Source organism: Gorilla gorilla, chromosome X (assembly GCF_029281585.2).
Source record: "Gorilla gorilla gorilla isolate KB3781 chromosome X, NHGRI_mGorGor1-v2.1_pri, whole genome shotgun sequence".
Classification (NCBI taxonomy): Eukaryota; Metazoa; Chordata; class Mammalia; order Primates; family Hominidae; genus Gorilla; species Gorilla gorilla.
In genome coordinates, this window is record NC_073247.2 from 166480363 (window position 1) to 166500411 (window position 20049).

The window sequence follows — 20049 nt, forward strand, 5'->3', positions numbered from 1 at the left end:
ATACCACAGCACTTCTCACTCTACTTTCTTTTTTGAGACGGAGTCTTGCTCTGTCACCCAGGCTGTAGTGCAATGGCATGATCTCAGCTCACTGAACCTCTGCCTCCCGAGTTCAACCGATTCTCCTTCCTCAGCTTCCTGAGTAGCTGTGGTTACAGGTGCCCACCACCATGTCCAGATAATTTTATATTTTTAGTAGAGATGAGGTTTCACTAGGTTGGCCAGGCTGGTCTTGAACTCCTGACTTCAGGTGATCTGCCACCTAGGCCTCCCAAAGTGCTAGGATTACAGGCGTGAGCCACTCTGCCCGGCTTCCTTCCTTCCTTCCCTCCTTCCTTCCTTCCTTCCTTCCTTCCTTTCTTCCTTCCTTCCTTCCTTTCTTTTTCTTTCTTCCTTCTTTCCTTTCTTTCTCTCTCTCTCTCTCTCTCTCTCTGCCTCTTTCAGACAGAGTCAGGCACTGTCGTCTGGGCTGGAGTGCAATAGCATGATCTCAGCTCACTGCAACCTCCACCTCCCGGGTTCATGCAATTATCCTGCCTCAGCAAAAGAGTGATCTAGAACTCCTGACCTTGTGATTGGCCTGCCTCAGCCTCCCAAAGTGCTGGGATTACAGGCATGAGCCACCGCACCCAGCCTCCACTTTCTATTGGCTAGTCAGTCTCTCTTATTCAACTCTAAGCAACTTCAGGGCCAAAATTTTTCACAATTCACCTTTGTATCCCTAGGCTCATCCTAGGGATACTAAGATGTGCAGTAAATGTTTACTTTTCATTGATGTAATGAGAAACCTGGAAAGAAAGCTAATTGTTGATATTTATCTGTAAAATGGACTTTAGCTTCTACAATTCTTTGACAGATATTAGCTCAGTACTAGATATAGAGATTCTTTTTCCAGGAGGTTCAATTAGAGATCATTTCCCCCAAATGCCTGTGTGGTTGTCTGCCCATAACCAAACTTCCTTGACACACTTTTTAGAACTAACAGTTGACAGAAATACCTCAGAAGAAACAGTCAAGGCCTTCCCCGATTTTTTCCCCAACCACTGCTCTGAGTCAGTTAAACAGTAAATCTGTTGCCTCTTACCTGAGGTCTCCAGGCATTACTCCTCCCTTGGAGGTGAAGTCGAGCTTTTGAAGGAGACCAGGTGGCAAACATATTGGTAAAGTAGGATGAAGCAGTAATCTGTGCATCTGATATTGCTTTACTCTCCATTCCCAATGGCATGCTGCAACCTCAAAGAAAAGAAAAAAGAAGGTTATCACAAGGACATGCTTCAGCCTCAGTTATACTGAGCAGCTTCCACTGATATTCTAGGGCTACTGTCATCATAATATCATTTCTCAGGTGTTAACTTTTGCACAGATTCTGTTATTGGTTTTTTGTTTTGTTTTGTTTTTTTGTTTTTTTGAGATGGAGTCTCACTTTGTCACCCAGGCTGGAGTGTAGTGGCATGATCTCAGCTCACTGCAACCTCTGCCTCCCAAGTTCAAGCGATTCTCTTGCCTCAGCCTCCCGAGTAGCTGGGACTACAGGCGCCCACCACCACACCCAGCTAATTTTTTTGTATTTTTAGTAGAGTTGGGGTTTCACCATGTTAGCCAGGATGGTCTTGATCTCCTGACCTCGTGATCCGCCCGCCTTGGCCTCACAAAGTGCTGGGATTACAGGTGTGAGCCACCACGCCCGGCCAATTCTGTTATTGCTATCTGTTTTCCGGCCAGCTCTTCCCACTTTGTGTGACTCTTTAATTTTCTTTGTTTCTTTTCTTCTTCTATTTTTATTTTAGATTCTAGGGGTACATGGGTAGGTTTGTTGCATGGGTAAATTGCATGTCACTGAGGCTTGGTGTATGAATGATCCCCTCACTCAGGTAGTGAGTGCAGTACACAATACATAACCTTCTAACCCACACCCCCCTCCCAACCTCTCCCCTCCTGAGTGTCCATCATTGTGTCCATGTGCATTTAATGTTTAGCTCCCACTTATGAGAACACATGATATTTGGTTTTCTGTTCCTGCATTAGTTCATTTATGATAATGGCCTCTAGCTGCATCTATGTTGCTGAAAAGGACATGATCTCATTCTTTTTTATGGCTGCATAGTATTCCATGGTATGTATGTACCACATTTTCTTTATCCAATCTGTTGTTGATGGGCATTTAGGTTGATTCCATGCCTTTGCTATTGTGAATAGTGCTGAAATGAATATATGCATGCATGTGTCTTTATGACAGAATGATTTATATTCCTTTGATTATATACCCAGTGATGGGGTTGCTGGGTTGAATGGTATTTCTGGGTTTGCCCAGGACTATGCTGGTTTTAGCACTGACAATTTTGTGTCCTGATACTGGGAACCCCTCCCCCAGTCTCAGGATAACTAGAACAGTTAGTCACCCTACCCATGGTTGAGGGAAGAAGGATATGGGATGACTTGGCACTTACTATTTAAATCACAGCCCATCAACTCCATGCGAAGAGTGCTGCGAATGCTATAATGAGTTGGGTGCAAACGGATGTATCGAGCAATAATTGGAGGGTTAAAAATATTGTGTTTTATCCCAGATGAATCCACATTGCCAAAGAAGACCTGTATGGAGAGATTAGCACAAATACATGGAAAGTGAATACAGAGTAAAAAGCAATTTCTGTCAATCATATCTTCCTTCTAATTTGCTTTGTGCGTTTCTCAACAGCATCCAACATCTACATAAGACAACTATGGTTAGATGGATGTTATGATGGTAGACACAAACGAGGAAAGCACCAAGAAGAAGTGGGAACAAGAGAAATTATTAGGTCTGGGGAAAGTGAAGTTATTTTCTACTTTGAGTTCCTGTAAAAGGCTCATAAAAGTTGAGGAAGCCATTTGGGCTCTGCTACTCCAGCATGGTCCACAGACCAGGAGTAGCAGCATCACCTGAGGGCAATTCAAAATGCAGCATCAGGAGAATGGTATCAGTGAGTTGATGGGATAGGAGGTCCCTAGCTCTTGTTCCCCCACAGGAACAATAATTTGACAATGATCTATGGACAAAAGTGTCTTTGTGGGAGCCTTGGGATTCAGGTAGGAGGTTGAGAAACCCTGGTAGAGCTCAAGAACAAAGATGAATACTTTAATAAGGCAGGCCCACATTCTAGTGGTAGGCCTGTCAACTGTAGTTCTGGTTGTGGACCCAGAAGCAGCCCACCACCCTGGGGACTTAGCTCCAGTGTTGTTTGTATGTGGTCCTACCACTATCCCTATCTGCCCAGGAATCTGGGAGGAGCAACTCCCATTGGCAACCCCAGTAACAGGGCTCCCAACTGTGGACTCTGAAGCAGCCCTGTACCTAAAGCAGCTTCAGTACCACACTACCATGGTCTTGGGGAAGTTTTGCCTACTTAGGAAACAGGTGGGAGTCATGCCAGTCCACCTCTGGAAGCAGGCCCACCAACTAGACCTGACTGTGGACTCAGAAGTAACCCTGTGAGCCAACTCCAGTCTTGCTGTACCATGTTCTGGAGACAGTCCTGCCTGAATCCACACTTACCTGTGCCCCCATAACAGGCCCACTGACTGTGGGCCCAAGTGGGGACCCTGAAGCAGCCCTTTGACCCAGCTCCAGGCCCACTGCATCATGGTCTGCAGGCAGTCCTGCCCACTCAAGGACCCAGTGAGAGCTACACCTATCCAAAGCCCTGGTAATGGGCCCATTGTCTGAGTACCCAACTTCAGACCAGAAGAGGTGTCAGCTCACTCCAATGCACAGATACCAATGCAAGGCTATGTGGATCATGAAGAATCAGGCAAATATGACATCACCAAAGGGAACTAATAAAGCTCCAGTAACCAACCCTGAAGAAATGGAGATTCATGAAATTTTTGACAAAGAATTCAAAATAATCATTTAAAGAAGCTCAATGAGCTACAAGAGGATACAGGAAGACGACTAACAAAATGAGGAAAACAATACATGAACAACATTAGAAGTTTAATAAAGAAATAAAAACCTTAAAAAAGAACCAAATAAAAATCCTGTAGCTAAAGAATATTGCTGAATATAGCTGAAGAATGACTGAACTAAAAAATTTAATAGCGATCTTTAATAGCAGACTCAATCATTCAGAAGAAAGAATTTGTAAACTTGAAGACAAGTCATTTGAAATTATCTAGTTAGTGGAATAAAAAGAACAATGAGAAAGAGTGAAGGAAGAACAGAGGACTTATGGGACATCATCAAGCAAAATGATAGATGCATTATAGAAATCTTAAAAGGAGAAGAGAGAGAGAAAGGAAACTTATTTAAAGAAATAATAGGTGAGAACTCCCCAAATCTAGGGAGGGAAAGTGCCATCTGGATTCATTAAGCCCAAAGATAACCAAATACATTAAGCCCACAGAAGTCTACAGTGAGATGCATTATAATTAAATTTTCAACAAAGACAAAAGAGAATTTTGGGGTAGTAAGAAGAAAGTGAATTGTCACCTATAGGGGAGCTCCATAAGACTATGAGTGGATATCTCAGCAGAAACCTTGCAGGTCAGGAAAGAGTGGGATGATATATTCAAAGTACTGAGAGAAAAAAATCCAATCAACAATACTTTATCTGGAAAAACTGTCCTTTAAGAATGAACACAAAGATAAAGCCTTTCTCCAACAAAAACTGAGGGGGTTTGTCACTATGAGACCTGCCTTATAAGAAGTGCTAATAGTTCTTCAAGTTGAAATAAAAAAAAACAGTAACACAAAAGCATATGAATCCTTTCACTGCTAAAGGTAAATATAAAGAGAAACATAGAATATTGTAACACTATAATGATTGTTATAAATCACTATTAATATTAATTTATAAATTAAAAGACAAAAATAGTAATAGTAACTATAGTGACAGAAATTTGTCAATGGAAACACAATATAGAAGGAAGTAAAATATGACGTCGATTACATAAAGTTGTGGTGGGGGGAATGAGTAAAGTATAGAGTTTCTGTACGTGATTGAAGGTGTCATCAGCTTAAAACAGACTGCCATAATTATAAAGTGTTCAATTTGATCCCTGTGGTAACCCCCCCCGACCGCCCCCCACAGTAGATATACAGAAGATAAAGAGAAAATAATCAAAACACATCCAAGCAAAAATCATCAAACCACAAAGAAAGAAAAAGAAGAAAGGAACAAGAAAACTACAAAACAGAAAACTATTAACAGAATGGCAACAGAAAGTCCTAACCTATCAATAATTACTTTAAGTGTAAATTGACTAAACTCCCCAATCAAAAGACACAGAGTAACTGAATGGGCTTTTTAAAAAGCCAACAATTCAGAGATGGGAAGTAAGAAACAAAAATAAACAGGACTCAACTACATGTTGTTGATAACAGACTCACTTTTGATTTAAGGACATACATAGGCTGAAAGTGAAGGGGTGGAGAAAGTTATGCCATGCAAACTGTAACCAAAAGAGAGCAGGGGTGGCTATACTTGTATGAGAAAAAATAGTCTTTAAGTAAAAAACTGTGACATGAGACATAGAAGGTCATTATATAATAAAAGGGTCACTTGAACAGGAAGATGTAATAATTATAAATATATATGTACCCAACACGAAAGTACCTAAATATATAAAGCAAACATTGACAGACATGGAAGGAGAAATAGATAACAATATAATATAATTGACTTCAATACTCCACTCTCTATAATGAATAGATCATCCCAACAGAAAATCAATAAGGACAAAACAGAACTGAAGAATAAAATAGACCCAATGGACCTAAAATGTATATACAGAACTTTCCACCCAACAGTAGAATTATCAAGCACACACAAAACATTCTTCAGGACAGATCACCTTTCAGGTCACAAAACAAGTCATAATAAATTTAAGAAGATTAATATCATACCAAGTATATTTCCTGACCACAATGGATTGAAACTACAAATCAATAACAATAAGAAAACACGAAAATTCACAAATATGTGGAAACTAAACAACACATTCTTGTACGACCATTGGGTCACAGAAAAAACCGAAATCTTGATAATATACCAAAACTTAAAGGATGCAGTAAAAGCATACTAATAGGGAAATTTATAGCAATAAATGCCTATATTTAAAAAGAAGAAACATATGAAATAAACAACCCAACTTATCACCTCCAGGAACTACAAAAAGAAGAAAAAAAAACTAAGCCCAAAGGTAGCAGAACAAAGGAGATAATAAATGCTAGAGCAGAAATAAATAAAAAAGAGAATAAAAAAACAATTGGAAATAATTGACAAAACTAAGAGTTGATTTTTTTGAAAAAATAAACAAAATTGACAAGTCCTTATCTAGACTATGAAAAAAAGAGAGAAGACTCATATAAATAAAATATAAATGAAAGAGGAGACATTACAACTGATGTCACAGAAACAGACAGAACCATAAGGGACTATTACAAGTGTCAACAAATTGGTTAACCTAGAGGAAATGGATAAATTCCTAGAAACATATAACATACCAAAACTGAATAACAAAGAAATAGAAAGCCTTAACAGACTAACAACAAATAGGGATATTAAATCTAGTAATCAAAAACCTTCCAACAAAGAAAAGCCCAGGACCAATGGCTTCATGGATGAATTCTATCAAACATTCAACAAAGTATTAATACCAGTATTTCTTAAACTCTTCCAAAAAATACAAGAGAGAACACTTCAAAACACAATTTATTAGCCAACATCACCCTGATACCATATCCAGGCAAAAACAACTAGAAAAGAAAACTACAGGCCAGGCCAGGTGTGGTGGCTCAAGCCTGTAATCCCAACACTTTGGGAGGCTGAAGCAGGCAAATCACTTGAGGTCAGGAATTCGAGACCAGCCTGGCCAACAAGGTGAAAACTCATCTCTACTAAAAAAATACAAAAATTAGCTGGGTGTGATGGCATGTTCCAGTAGTCCCAGCTACGCAGGAGGCTGAGGCAGGAGAATTGCTTGAATCCAGGAGGTGGAGGTTGTAGTGAGCCAAGATCATACCACCACTGCACTCCAGCCTGGGTGACAGAGCAAGACTCTGTCTCAAAAAAAAAAAAAAAAAAGGAAAAGAAAAAAAAGAAAACGAAAAGAAAAGAAAGAAAACTACAGGCCAATATCCCTGATGAACATGGATACAAAAATCCTCAACAAAACACCAGCCAACCAAATTCAACAGCACATTAAAAGGATCATTCATCATGAACAAGTGGTATTTATCCCTAGGATGCAAGGATGGTTCAACATGGGCAAATCAATCAACGTGATATACCACATTATCAGAATGAAAGATGAAAAACACATGATTATTTCAATCAATACAGAAAAAGAATTTGACAAAACTAGATATCCATTCATAATAAAAACTTTCAGCAAGATAGATACAGAAGGAACTTAACACAATAAAGACCATATAGGAAAAGCTCACAGCTGATATCATAACCAAATGTGGAAAAACTGAAGGTTTTTCCTTTTAGATACTGATATGGTTTGGCTCTATGTTCCCACTCAAATCTCACCTTGAATCGTAATCCCCATAATCCCCACATGTCAAGGGAGGGACCTAGTGGGAGGTGATTGGATCATGGGGATGGTTTCCCCCATGCTGTTCTCCTGATAGTGAGTTCTTACGAGAGCTGATGGTTTTATAAGTGTTTGATAGTTCCTCCTTCACACACTCTCTCTTGCCTGCTGCCATGTAAGATGTGCCTATTTCCCTTTCTGCTATGACTGTAGGTTTCCTGAGGAAAGAACATGGGACTTATGGGACAGCCATGCAGAACTGTGAGTCAATTAAACCTCTTAAAGCTTCATAAGTGAAGGAGAAATGAAATTCTTTACAGATAACCAAATGCTGAGGGATTTTGTCACCATCAGACCTGCCTTACAAGAGCTCCTGAAAGAAGCACTAAACATGGAAAGGAACAACTGGTACTAGCCACTGCAAAAACATACCAAATTGTAAAGAACATTGACACTATGAAGAAACTGCATTAACTAATGGGCAAAACAACCAGCTAGCATCATAATGACAGGATCAAATTCACACATAACAATATTAACCTTAAATGTAAATGGGCTAAATACCCCAATTAAAAGACACAGACTGGCAAATTGGATAAAGAGTCAAGACCCATCAGTATGCTGTATTCAGGAGACTCATCTCACTTGCAAAGACACACATAGGCTCAAAATAAAGGGATGGAGGAATATTTACCAAGCAAATGGAAAGCAAAAAAAAAAAAAAAAAAGCAGGAGTTGCAATCCTAATCTCTGATAAAACAGACTTTAAACCAACAAAGACCAAAAGAGACAAAGAAGAGCATCTCATAATGGTAAAGGGAAAAATGCAGCAAGAAGAGCTAACTATCCTAAATATATATGCACCCAATACAGGAGCACCCAGATTCATAAAGCAAGTTCTTAGAGACATACAAAGAGACGTAGATTCCCACACAATAATAGTGGGATACTTTAACACCCCACTGTCAATATTAGATTAATGAGACAGAAAATTAACAAGGATATTCAGGACTTGAACTCAGCTCTGGACCAAGCAAACCTAATAGAGATCTACAGAACTCTCCACCCCAAATCAACAGATTATACATTCTTCTCAGCACCACATTACACTTATTCTAAAATTGATTACATAATTCGAAGTAAAACACTCCTCAGCAAATACAAAAGAATGGAAATCATAACAAACAGTCTCTCAGACCACAGTGCAATCACATTAGAACTCAGGATTAAGAAACACACTCAAAACCGCAAAAATACATGGAAACTGAACAACCTGCTCCTGAATGACTACTGGGTAAATAATGAAATGAAGGCAGATATAAAGATGTTCTTTGAAACCAATGAGAATGAAGACACAGCGTACCAGAATTTCTGGGACACACTTAAAGCAGTGTTTAGAGGGAAATTTATAGCACTAAATGCCCACAAGAGAAAGCAAGAAAAATTGAAAATTGACACCCTAACATCAAAATTAAAGAATTAGAGAAGCAACAGCAAACAAATTCAAAAGCTAGCAGAAGACATGAAATAACTAAGATCAGAGCAGAACTGAAGGAGATAGAGACACAAAAAAACCTTCAAAAAATCATTGAATCCAGGAGCTGGTTTTTTTGAAAAAATCAACAAAATAGATAGACTGCTAGCCACACTAATAAAGAGGAAAAGAGAGAAGAATCAAATAGATGCAATAAAAAATGATATTGGGGATATCACCACTGATCCCACAGAAATACAAACTACCATCAGAGAATATATAAACACGTCTATGCAGATAAACTAGAAAATCTAGAAGAAATAGATAAATTCCTGGACACATACACCCTCCCAAGTCTAAGCCAGGAAGAAGTTGAATCCCTGAATAGACCTATAACAAGTTCTGAAATTGAGGCAGTAATTAATAGCCTACCAACCAAAAAAAGTACAGGACCAGATGGATTCACAGACAAATTCTACCAGAGGCACAAAGAGGAGCTGGTACCATTCCTTCTGAAACTATTCCAAACAATAGAAAAAGAGGGAATCCTCCCTAACTCATTTTATGAAGCCAGCATTATCCTGATACCAAAACCTGACAGAGACACAACAAAAAAAGAAAATTTCAGGCCAATATCCCTGATGAACATCGATACAAAAATCCTCAGTAAAATACTGGCAAACCAAATCCAGCAGCACATCAAAAAGCTTATCTACCACAATCAAGTTGGCTTCATCCCTGGGATGCAAGGCTGGTTCAACATATGCAAATCAATAAACATAATCCATCATATAAACAGAACCAATGACAAAAACCACATGATTATCTCAATAGATGCAGAAAAGGCCTTCGATAAAATTCAACACCCCTTCATGCTAAAAACTCTCAATAAACTACGTATCGGTGGAACATATCTCAAAATAATAAAAGCTATTTATGACAAACCCACAGCCAATATCATACTGAATGGGCAAAAACTGGAAGCATTCCCTTTGAAAACTGGCACAAGACAGGGATGCCCTCTCTCACCAGTCCTATTCAACATAGTATTGGAAGTTCTGGCCAGGGCAATCAGGCAAGAGAAAGCAATAAAGGGTATTCAAATAGAAAAAGAGGAAGTCAAATTGTCTCTCTTTGCAGATGACATGATTGTATATTTAGAAAACCCCATTGTCTCAGCCCAAAACCTCCTTAAGCAGATAAGCAACTTCAGTAAAGTCTCAGGGTACAAAATCAATGTGCAAAAATCACAAGCATTCCTATACACCAATAACAGACAAACAGAGAGCCAAATCATGAGTGAACTCCCATTCACAATTGCTACTAAGAAAATAAAATACCTACGAATACAACTTATAAGAGATGTGAAGGACCTCTTCAAGGAAAACTATAAACCACTGATCAAGGAAATAAGAGAGGACACAAACAAATGGAAAAACATTCCATGCTCATGGATAGGAAGAATCAATATCATGAAAATGGCCATACTGCCCAAAGTAATTTATAGATTCAATGCCATCCTCATCAAGCTACCACTGACTTTCTTCACAGAATTGGAAAACACTACTTTAAACTTCATATGGAACCAACAAAGAGCCCTCATAGCCAAGACAATCCTGGACAAGAAGGACAAAGCTGGAGGCATCATGCTACCTGACTTGAAACTATACTACAAGGCTACAGTAACCAAAACAGCATGGTACTGGGGCCAAACAGATATGCAGACCAATGGAACAGAATGGAGGCCTCAGAAATAACACCACACAGTTACAACCATATGATCTTTGACAAACCTGACACAAACAAGCAATGGGGAAAAGATTCCCTATTTAATAAATGGTGTTGGGAAAACTGGCTAGCCATATGCAGAAAACTGAAACTGGATCCCTTCCTTACACCTTTTACAAAAATCAACTCAAGATGGATCAAAGACTTAAACGTAAGACCTAGGACCATAAAAATCCTAGAAGAAAACCTGGGCAATACCATTCAGGAGATAGGCATGGGCAAAGACTTCATGTCTAAAACACCAAAAGCAATGGCAACAAAAGCCAAAATTGACAAAGGAGATCTAATTAAACTAAAGAGCTTCTGCACAGCAAAAGAAACTATCATCAGGGTGAGCAGGCAACCTACAGGATGGGAGAAAATTTTTGCAATCTATCCATCTGAGAAAGGGCTAATATCCAGAATCTACAAAGAACTTAAACAAATTTACAAGAAAAAAACAAACAACCCCATCAAAAAATGGGCAAAGGATATGAACAGACACTTCTCAAAAGAAGACATTTATGCAGCCAACAGACATTTGAAAAAATGCTGATCATCACTGGTCATTAAAGAAATGCAAATCAAAACCACAATGAGATACCAACTCACGCCAGTTAGAATGGTGATCATTAAAAAGTCAGGAAACAACAGATGCTGGAGAGGTTGTGGAAAATTAGGAACGCTTTTACACTGTTGATGGGAGTGTAAATTAATTCAACCATTGTGGAAGACAGTATGGCGATTCCTCAAGGATCTAGAACTAGAAATACCATTTGACCCAGCAAATCCCACTACTGGGCATATACCCAAAGGATTATAAATCATTCTACGATAAAGACACATGCACATGTATGTTTACTGTGGCACTATTCACAATAGCGAAGACTTGGAACCAACCCAAATGCCCATCAATGATAGACTGGATTAAGAAAATGTAGCACATATACACCATGGAATACTATACAGCCATAAAAAAGGATGAGTTCCTGTCCTTTGCAGGGACATGGATGAAGCTGGAAACCATCATTCTCAAAAATTATCACAAGATCAGAAAACCAAACACTGCATGTTCTCACTCATAAGTGGGAGCTGAACAATGAGAACACATGGAAACAGGGAGTGGAACAGCACACGCTGGGGCCTGTTGGGGGGTGGGGGGCTAGGGGAGGGATAACATTAGGAGAAATACCTAATGTAGGTGACGAGTTGATGGGTGCAGCAAACCACCAGGGCATGTGTATACCTATGTAACAAAACTGCACGTTCTGCACATGTAACCCAGAACTTAAAATATAATTTAAAAAATAAATAAAATAAAAAGCATCCAAATAGAAGAGAATAGTAAAATTATCTCTTTTTGCAGATGACATGATCATACATGTAGAAAACTCTAAAGACTCAAGAAAAAATTGTTAGAACTAATACATGAATTCTGTAAAGTTGCAGGATACAAAATCAACATACAGAAATCAGTGGTGTTTCTATACACTATAAAATATCCCAAAGGAAATTAGAAAATAATCTTATTTACAATAGCAACAAAAGAATAAAATACTTAGGAATAGACTTAACCAAAGAAATGAAAGACTTGTACAATGAAAATATAGAAAACATTTATTAAGGAAATTAAAGAAGACACAGATAAATAAAAGATATTCCATATTCCTAGATTTGAAGAATTAGTATTGTTAAAATGTCCACACTACCCAAAGTAATCTATAGATTTGATGTGATCCCTATCAAAATCTCAATGGTGTTCTTCACAGAAAAAAAAAAAAATTTTAAATTAATATGAAATCACAAAAGACCCCAAGGAGGCAAAGCAATCTTTTTTTTTTTTTTGAGACAGAGTCTTGCTCTGTTGCCCAGGCTGGAGTGCAGTGGTGCTATCTTGGCTCACTACAACCTCTGCCTCCCAGGTTTAAGTGATTCTCCTGCCTCAGCCTCCAGATTAGCTGGGATCACAGGGGCCTGCTACCACACCTGGCTAATTTTTGTATTTTTTCAGTAGAGACGGGGTTTCACCATGTTGGCCAGGCTGCTCTTAAACTTCTGACCTCAAGTGATACACCCGCCTCAGCCTCCCAAAGTGCTGGGATTACAGGCGTGGGCCACCACATGCAGCCTGGCAAAGCAATCTTAAGCAAGAGGAACAAAGCTAGAGGCATCATACTTCCTGATTTCAAAATATACTACAAGTCTCCAGTAATCAAAATAGTATGGTACTGGCATAAAAATAGACACATCAACCAAGGGAACAGAATAGAAAAGCCCAGAAATAAGTTCACACATTTACAGTCAACAGATTTTTGACAAGGGTGCCAAGAACACACAACGGGGAAAAGAGAGTCTCTTCAATAAATGATATTGGGAAAACTGAATATCCACATGCAGAAGAAAGAAATTGGGCCCTTTTCTCACACTATACATAAAATTCAACTCAAAATTGATTAAACACTTGTATATAAGACCTGAAACTATAAAACTCCTAGAAGAAAACAGGAAAAAAGCTACCTGATATTGATTTGGGCAATAATTTTTTTATATGACACCAAAAGCACAGGCAACAAAAACAAAAATAGAAACTGGGATTGCATCAAACTAAAAACTTTCTGCACAGCAAAAGAAATAATCAACAGAGTGAAAAGACAACCTATGGAATGGATGAAAATATTTGCAAACTGTATATCTGATAATGGGTAAGAAACTCAAACAACTCATTAGTAAGAAACAACCCAATTAAAAATGGGCAAAGAACCCAAATAGAATTTTTCAAAAGAAGAAATATAAAAGGCCAACAGATAAATGATGCTCAGCATCACTAACCCACAGGGAAATGCAAATCAAAACACAATGAGATATTCCCTCACATCTATTAGAATAGTGTCTTAGTCTGTTATGGACTATAACTTATTATGGACTCTAATTTATTATGCTGCTATGACAGAATACCACAGAATGAGTAATTTGTAGTGAACAGAAATGTATTTGGCTCACAGTTCTGGAGGCTGGGCAGTCCAAGATCAAGAGGCCAGCATCTGGCAAAGGCCTTCTTTCTATATCATAACATGGCAGAAAGGCAAAAAGAGGGCAAGAGAGAGCAATTCAAATTCACAGCCTTGGGTGCTTTTGTAATCGGCATTAATCCATTCATGAGGGTGGAGTCCTCATAACCTAAACACCTCCCATTCGGCCCTACCTCCCAACACTGTCGCATTGGGAATTAAGTTTCCAACACATGTTTTTTGGGGAAAACACTCAAACCATAGCAAATAGCTATTATCAAAAAGACAAAAGATGACAAATGTTGGTGGTAATGTGGAGAAAAGGAAACCTTTGTACACTGTTGCTGCAAAAATAAATTGGTACAGCCATTATGAAAAACAGCATAGAGGTTCCTCAAAAAAACTAAAAATGAATACCATGTGATCTGGCAATCTCACTTCTGTTATATATCCAAAGGATACAAAATCAGTATGTTGAATATCTGCACTCCCATGTTCACTGTAACAGTATTCACAATAGTCAAGATATGGAAACAACCTAAGTGTGTCCATTGATGGATGGAGGGATAAAGACAATCTGATATATATATATCTGATGGAATATTCCCACAATTATAAAATATTATTTGGCCTTAAAATAGAAGAAAATCCTCCCACTTGTGATAACATGGATGAACCTGGAAAATATTATGCTAAGTGTAATAAGCCAGACACAGAAAGAAAAATACTTCATGACCTCATATGTGGAATCTAAGATGGTCAAACTCATAAAAGCAGACAGTAGAATGTTAGGTGCTAGGGACTGTGGTGTGGGGGAAACAGGGAGATGTTGATCAAAGGGTACAAAATTTCAATTATGCAAGATAAATTAGTTCTGGAGATCTAATGTACGATATATTAACTATAGTAAACAATATTGTATACTTGAAATTTGCTAAAAGAGTAGGTCATAAATGTTCTCACCACAAAAAAGGTAGCTAGGCAAAGAGATAGATATATCTTAATTAGCTTGCTTGAGATGACCATTTCACAATGTATCAAACATCATATATGAAAAACAAAATATATCAAAACATCAAGTCGTACCTCTTAAATATATGCAACTTTTGTCAATTATACCTAAATAAAGATTTTTTAAAAGAGATGCAGTTCCCTGGGCACCATGTCAGTTCTACTGAATCAGAATCTAAATTTTAATAAGACCCTTAGCTGTTTCATAAGCACTAAAGTTTGAAAACACTGGCAGAGGACAGAGTCAGCTGTGAAAGAGTACTGGGAATGCACAGCCTATCCTCCACCCTGGTCTCAGAATGATCTTCTAAGAATGTAGTGTGTGTGTGTGTGTGTGTGTGTGTGTGTAGAGAGAGAGAGTCTATAATGTGGGCATTAATGAATGATCCCACTGTATGAATTAATGAGACACATGTTAGTATCCAAAACGTGGGATTTCACACCTTGACATGTCTGGGTTCTGGACAAAATTACATAACATATTCAAGAGAAAGGGAATACAGTTTGAGAAATATGGTAGTAATGCCAATTCGAAAGGCCTAGACTTAAACCATGGCATACAGCATAAGAAATACTGAAAATGATATCACTCATAGAACATCTGGGATTTTTTATCTGCTTGAATACACTAAAATAGGAATCAGTGTAAGTCTATTATATGATCACACATCAGTTTAGTATCATGGGAATTTTTTTTTTTTTTTGAGACGGAGTCTCGCTCTGTCGCCCAGGCTGGAGTGCAGTGTCGCGATCTCGGCTCACTGCAAGCTCCGCCTCCCGGGTTCACGCCGTTCTCCTGCCTCAGCCTCCCGAGTAGCTGGGACTACAGGCGCCCACCACCACGCCCAGCTAATTTTTTTGTATTTTTTTAGTAGAGACGGTGTTTCACCGTGTTAGCCAGGATGGTCTCGATCTCCTGACCTTGTGATCCGCCCACCTCGGCCTCCCAAAGTGCTGGGATTACAGGCATAAGCCGCCGTGCCCGGCTGGAAATTTTTAAAAATTATTCTGCCATGTAGCATTTTTTTCTTCCCATGGAATAGAAAATATTAATAAATTTGTGGCTTTGTTCCTAAACAAGTTATACCAGAAATCACAATATACTTTTTTATAAATATATCTGTATTGGGGGGTTAAAATAGAATGAATAACATATTCAAACCATATAACTTTATTTAAAGATTTACCAAGGATTTTGTTTTCTCTGCTGCTCTCCTTTCTATATAGGAGAAAATTTGACCTTCTATTTATGGCCTTTAGACTTGGCTTTTGCAAGAGCTAGTATAATTAAATCCCAGGTAATAAGTAAACACTCCAACCCACCTCTCTGGGGTGGGATGGTGCAAAATCATTTGTAGAAAGCTACCCGTTTCGTCTAGCTACCTCCTGCGTAAGTGGGTACTGGCAGCTCTTGGGGGCCTGAATTTTATGTCTCATTTTGACTAAAATAATGAATGTGTAGTCTGACTCCAAAAGGGGATAGTCATCTTTGATTTGAGATAGGTCTCGTTATGTTTCCAAATTTCTGATTTAAAAGAAATTTGTTGCTACAGAATAATCATTGAGAAGTAGAAGTTTTGAAATGAAGTATATATCAATGTAAAATGCCATTCCGTTTTATCAGCATCCAAAAAGTTTATGTTGAACTTAAGAGTATTATATAGCTAATAAATGTTGATCATTAACTTGTGACTAAACCGTATGTGCTAGGAAGAATATGATCTCCCAGTGATGTCCACATTTTAATCCCCAGAACATCTGACTGTGTTATGTTGCATGGCAAGAGGGACTTAAGGTTGCAGATGGAATTAAGTTTGCCAATTAGCTGATGTCAAAATAGGGAGAATATCCTGGATTATCCAGGTCGGCCCAATGTAATCACAAGAGGCCTTGAAAGTGAGAGAGAGAGGCAGAAGAGGAGAGTCAAAGGGAGACGTGACTACTTAAGAATAGTCACAAAGGTGCAATGTTACTGGCTTCGAAGATGGAGGAAGGAAGCCATGAGTTAATGAATGTGTGTGGCCTCTAGAAGCTGGAAAAGAAAGGAAAAAGGATCCTTTTCTTTTTCTTTTTTTTTGAGACGGAGTCTCACTCTCGCCCAGGCTGGAGTGCAGTGGTGCGATCTCCGCTCACTGCAAACTCCGCCTCCCGGGTTCACGCCATTCTCCTGCCTCAGCCTCCCGAGTAGCTGGGACTACAGGCGACCGAAAAAGGATCCTTTTCTAGAGCTTCCAGAAAGAAATGCAGCCCTGATGACACCTTGATTTTAGCCCAGTGAGACTTGGGTCAGTCTTCTGCCCTATCGAACTGTAAGATAATAAACTTGTGTTGTTTTAAGCCATATTAAGTTTGTGGTAATTTGCCACCCCAGCATTAGAAAACTAATACCCTATATACATTGGCTTTGCCTTCATTCGTTACTCAATCTTTGTGCCTTGATTAGAAACCTGCTTGGGGAGACAATTTATTAATTCAACAAATAGTTAATGACTGACTACACAAATCCTAGATTCCATATATTATGTGCCAGGCATTGTGCTAGAAGGCCTCACTGGTAAATTCTACTAAATGTTTAAGGAAGGATTAACATTAATCCTTCTTAAACTCTTCCAAGAGATAGAAAAGGAGAGTAAACTTTACAACTCATACTATGAGGCCACCATATCTTGATATCAAAGCCAGACAAATATATCACAAGAAAAGAAAATTACAAATTGCATGTAATTGAATATGTGAGTATAATATTCCCTTATGCATCTAGGTGCAAAAATCTTCAACAAAATATTAGCAAACCAAATCCAGCAGCATGTTATAAAGGTTATAGCCCATGCTCAAGTGGAAATTATCCCAATAATGCAAGACTGGTTCAACATAAGACAATCAATCCCCCAGTCAACTCCACATTAATAAAATATAGGGAAAAAAACCCCTGCAAGTTCATTCTGGTTGATGCAGAAAAATCACTTGATAAAGCTGAGCACCTTTTCATGACCAAAAAAAAAAAAAAAAAAAAAAAAACCACTAAGCAAACTAGAAATGGAAGAGAAAATCCACAACATGATAAAGAGCATTCATAAAATACCCAAAACTAACATCACACTCAATGGTAGAAGACTGAAAGATATTTCCCTAACATTAGAAACGAGACAAGAATGCCTGCTTTTACTGCTTCTATTCAAAATTGTATTGGAAGTCTTAGCCAGAGCAATTAGGAAAAAAAGAAATAAAAGGCATCCAAATTGAAAAGGAATAAGTAAAGCTATCTTATTCTCAGATGAACATGAGCTTATGTATGGAAAACCCTGAAGAATCCACAAAACACTATAGAGCTAATAAACGAATTCAGCAAAGTTGCAAGATATAAGATCAATGCGCAAAAATCAGTTGTATTTCTACACACTAGCAATGAACAATCTGAGATGAAATTAACAAAATAAAAAATAATTCTATTTAAAATAGCATCAAAAAGAATAAAATACTTAGGAATAAATTCAGCTAAGGAGGTACAAGACTTGTACACTGAAAACTACAAAACATTGCTGAAAGATATTAGAGACAGCATAAAGAAGTAAAAATATATCCTGTGTTCATGAATTGGAAGACAATATTATTAAGATGATAGTACTACCCAAAGTGATCTACAGATTTAATACAATCTGCATCAAAATCCCAATGGCCATTTTTTTTTGGCAGAAATGGAAAAGCCAATCTTAAAATTCACGTGTAATTGTGCAAGACCTCAAATAGCCAAAATAATCCTAAAAAATAACAAAGCTGGATAACTCACATTTCCCAAATTCAAAACTTCGTATAAAGCTACAGTTATCAACGCTTTGTGGTACTGGCATAAGGACAGACATATATATAAATGGAATAGAATTAAGAAGCAAGAAATAAACCCATAAATATATTCATGGGTATGTACCTCAAATACGGATGGTTCCCAGCTTATAATGGTTGGACTTACAATATTTTGACTTTATGATGGTATGAAAGCAACATGCATTCAGTAGAATCTATATGCATAAAAGTACTTAAAGTACACATACAACCATTCTGCCTTTCAGTGCAATATTGAATAAATTACGTGAGATAGTCAACACTTCATTATAAATTTGGCTTTATGTTATATGATTTTGCCCAACTGTAGCCTAATTGTAAGTGTTCTGAGCATGTTTAAGGTAGGCCAGGCTAAATTATGATGATTGGTAGGTTAGCCGCTGATATGGTTTGGCTCTGTATCCCCACCCAAATCTCACATCGAATTGTAATCCCCGTGTGTCAGAGGAGAGGCCTGGTGGGAGGTGATTGGATCATGGGGGTGGATTTCCCCTTGCTGTTCTTGAGACAGTGAGTAAGTTCTCATGAGATCTGATGGTTTAAAAGTGTATGACATTTCCCTCCTTCACTCTCTGTCTCTCCTGCTCCACCATGGTAAGGCGTGCTTGCTTCCCCTTTACCTGCTGCTGTGACTGTAAGTTTCCTGAGGCCCCGCAGTCATGCTTCCTGTTAAGCCTGCAGAACTGTGAGTCCATTAAACCTCTTTTCTTCATAAATTACCAAGTCTCAGGTAGTTCTTTATAGCAGTGTGAGAATGGACTAATATAGCTGTATTAAATGAATTTACACTAATAATGGTTTTAACTAACAATGGGTTTATCAGGATGTAATACCATCCCAAGTTGAGGAGCGTCTGTAATTTAAAACATCTGTTCAAACAAACACTTGTACAGGAGCGTTCATGGCAGCACTATTCACACTATCCAATCAGTAATGTAGGGGATCAAATGCCACCTCAAAATATGCCACTTTGGCATATTGATTATTTTGTGTTTAAAGGCACTTGAAAGTAGCAGATGCAAGAAGGGCACACTGACCTTCCTTTTTTTTTCATGAAAGGAAGAGATGAAACTCTGATGTGAAAGGTATTTTCTGTATACCAGGAAGAAGAAACACATTCTTATTGCCAGAGATGGAGAGTCCAGGCTTGAGGGAAAGCTGCACCAAAAAACCTTGTTACACAACTCTTACCTTCTTAGTGACTTTTCCACAATTAACTCTCCTAGCCCAAACCCCATTGTCTTGTTATGTTTTCACAATGTACCATACTTTTTCCACCCTAGTATGTAAGTATTCAGCTGTAATTGATCACTTGAGTCTTCATATTTCTTATGAGGGCTTCCATGTACATGTAAAAAATACCAAATAAAATTTTGTATGCTTTTCTTTTGTTAATCTATCTTATTTAAGTCCTAGCTGGAGAAT

At 38.2% G+C, this 20049-nt stretch overlaps 1 protein-coding gene across 4 annotated transcripts in view; it reads right to left on the minus strand.

The window, feature by feature from the left end:
• Nucleotides 1–20049, minus strand: part of F8 (coagulation factor VIII) — a 197312-nt gene that overhangs the window by 24938 nt on the left and 152325 nt on the right. For all 4 annotated transcript variants that reach the window (XM_063703009.1, XM_004065157.2, XM_063703011.1 and 1 more), the window contains 2 exons: nucleotides 2448–2592; nucleotides 1085–1233 (listed from right to left, as the gene is read on the minus strand). In XM_063703009.1, coding sequence (XP_063559079.1) covers nucleotides 1085–1233; nucleotides 2448–2592 — 294 coding nt within the window. The remainder of the gene's footprint in view (nucleotides 1–1084; nucleotides 1234–2447; nucleotides 2593–20049) is intronic.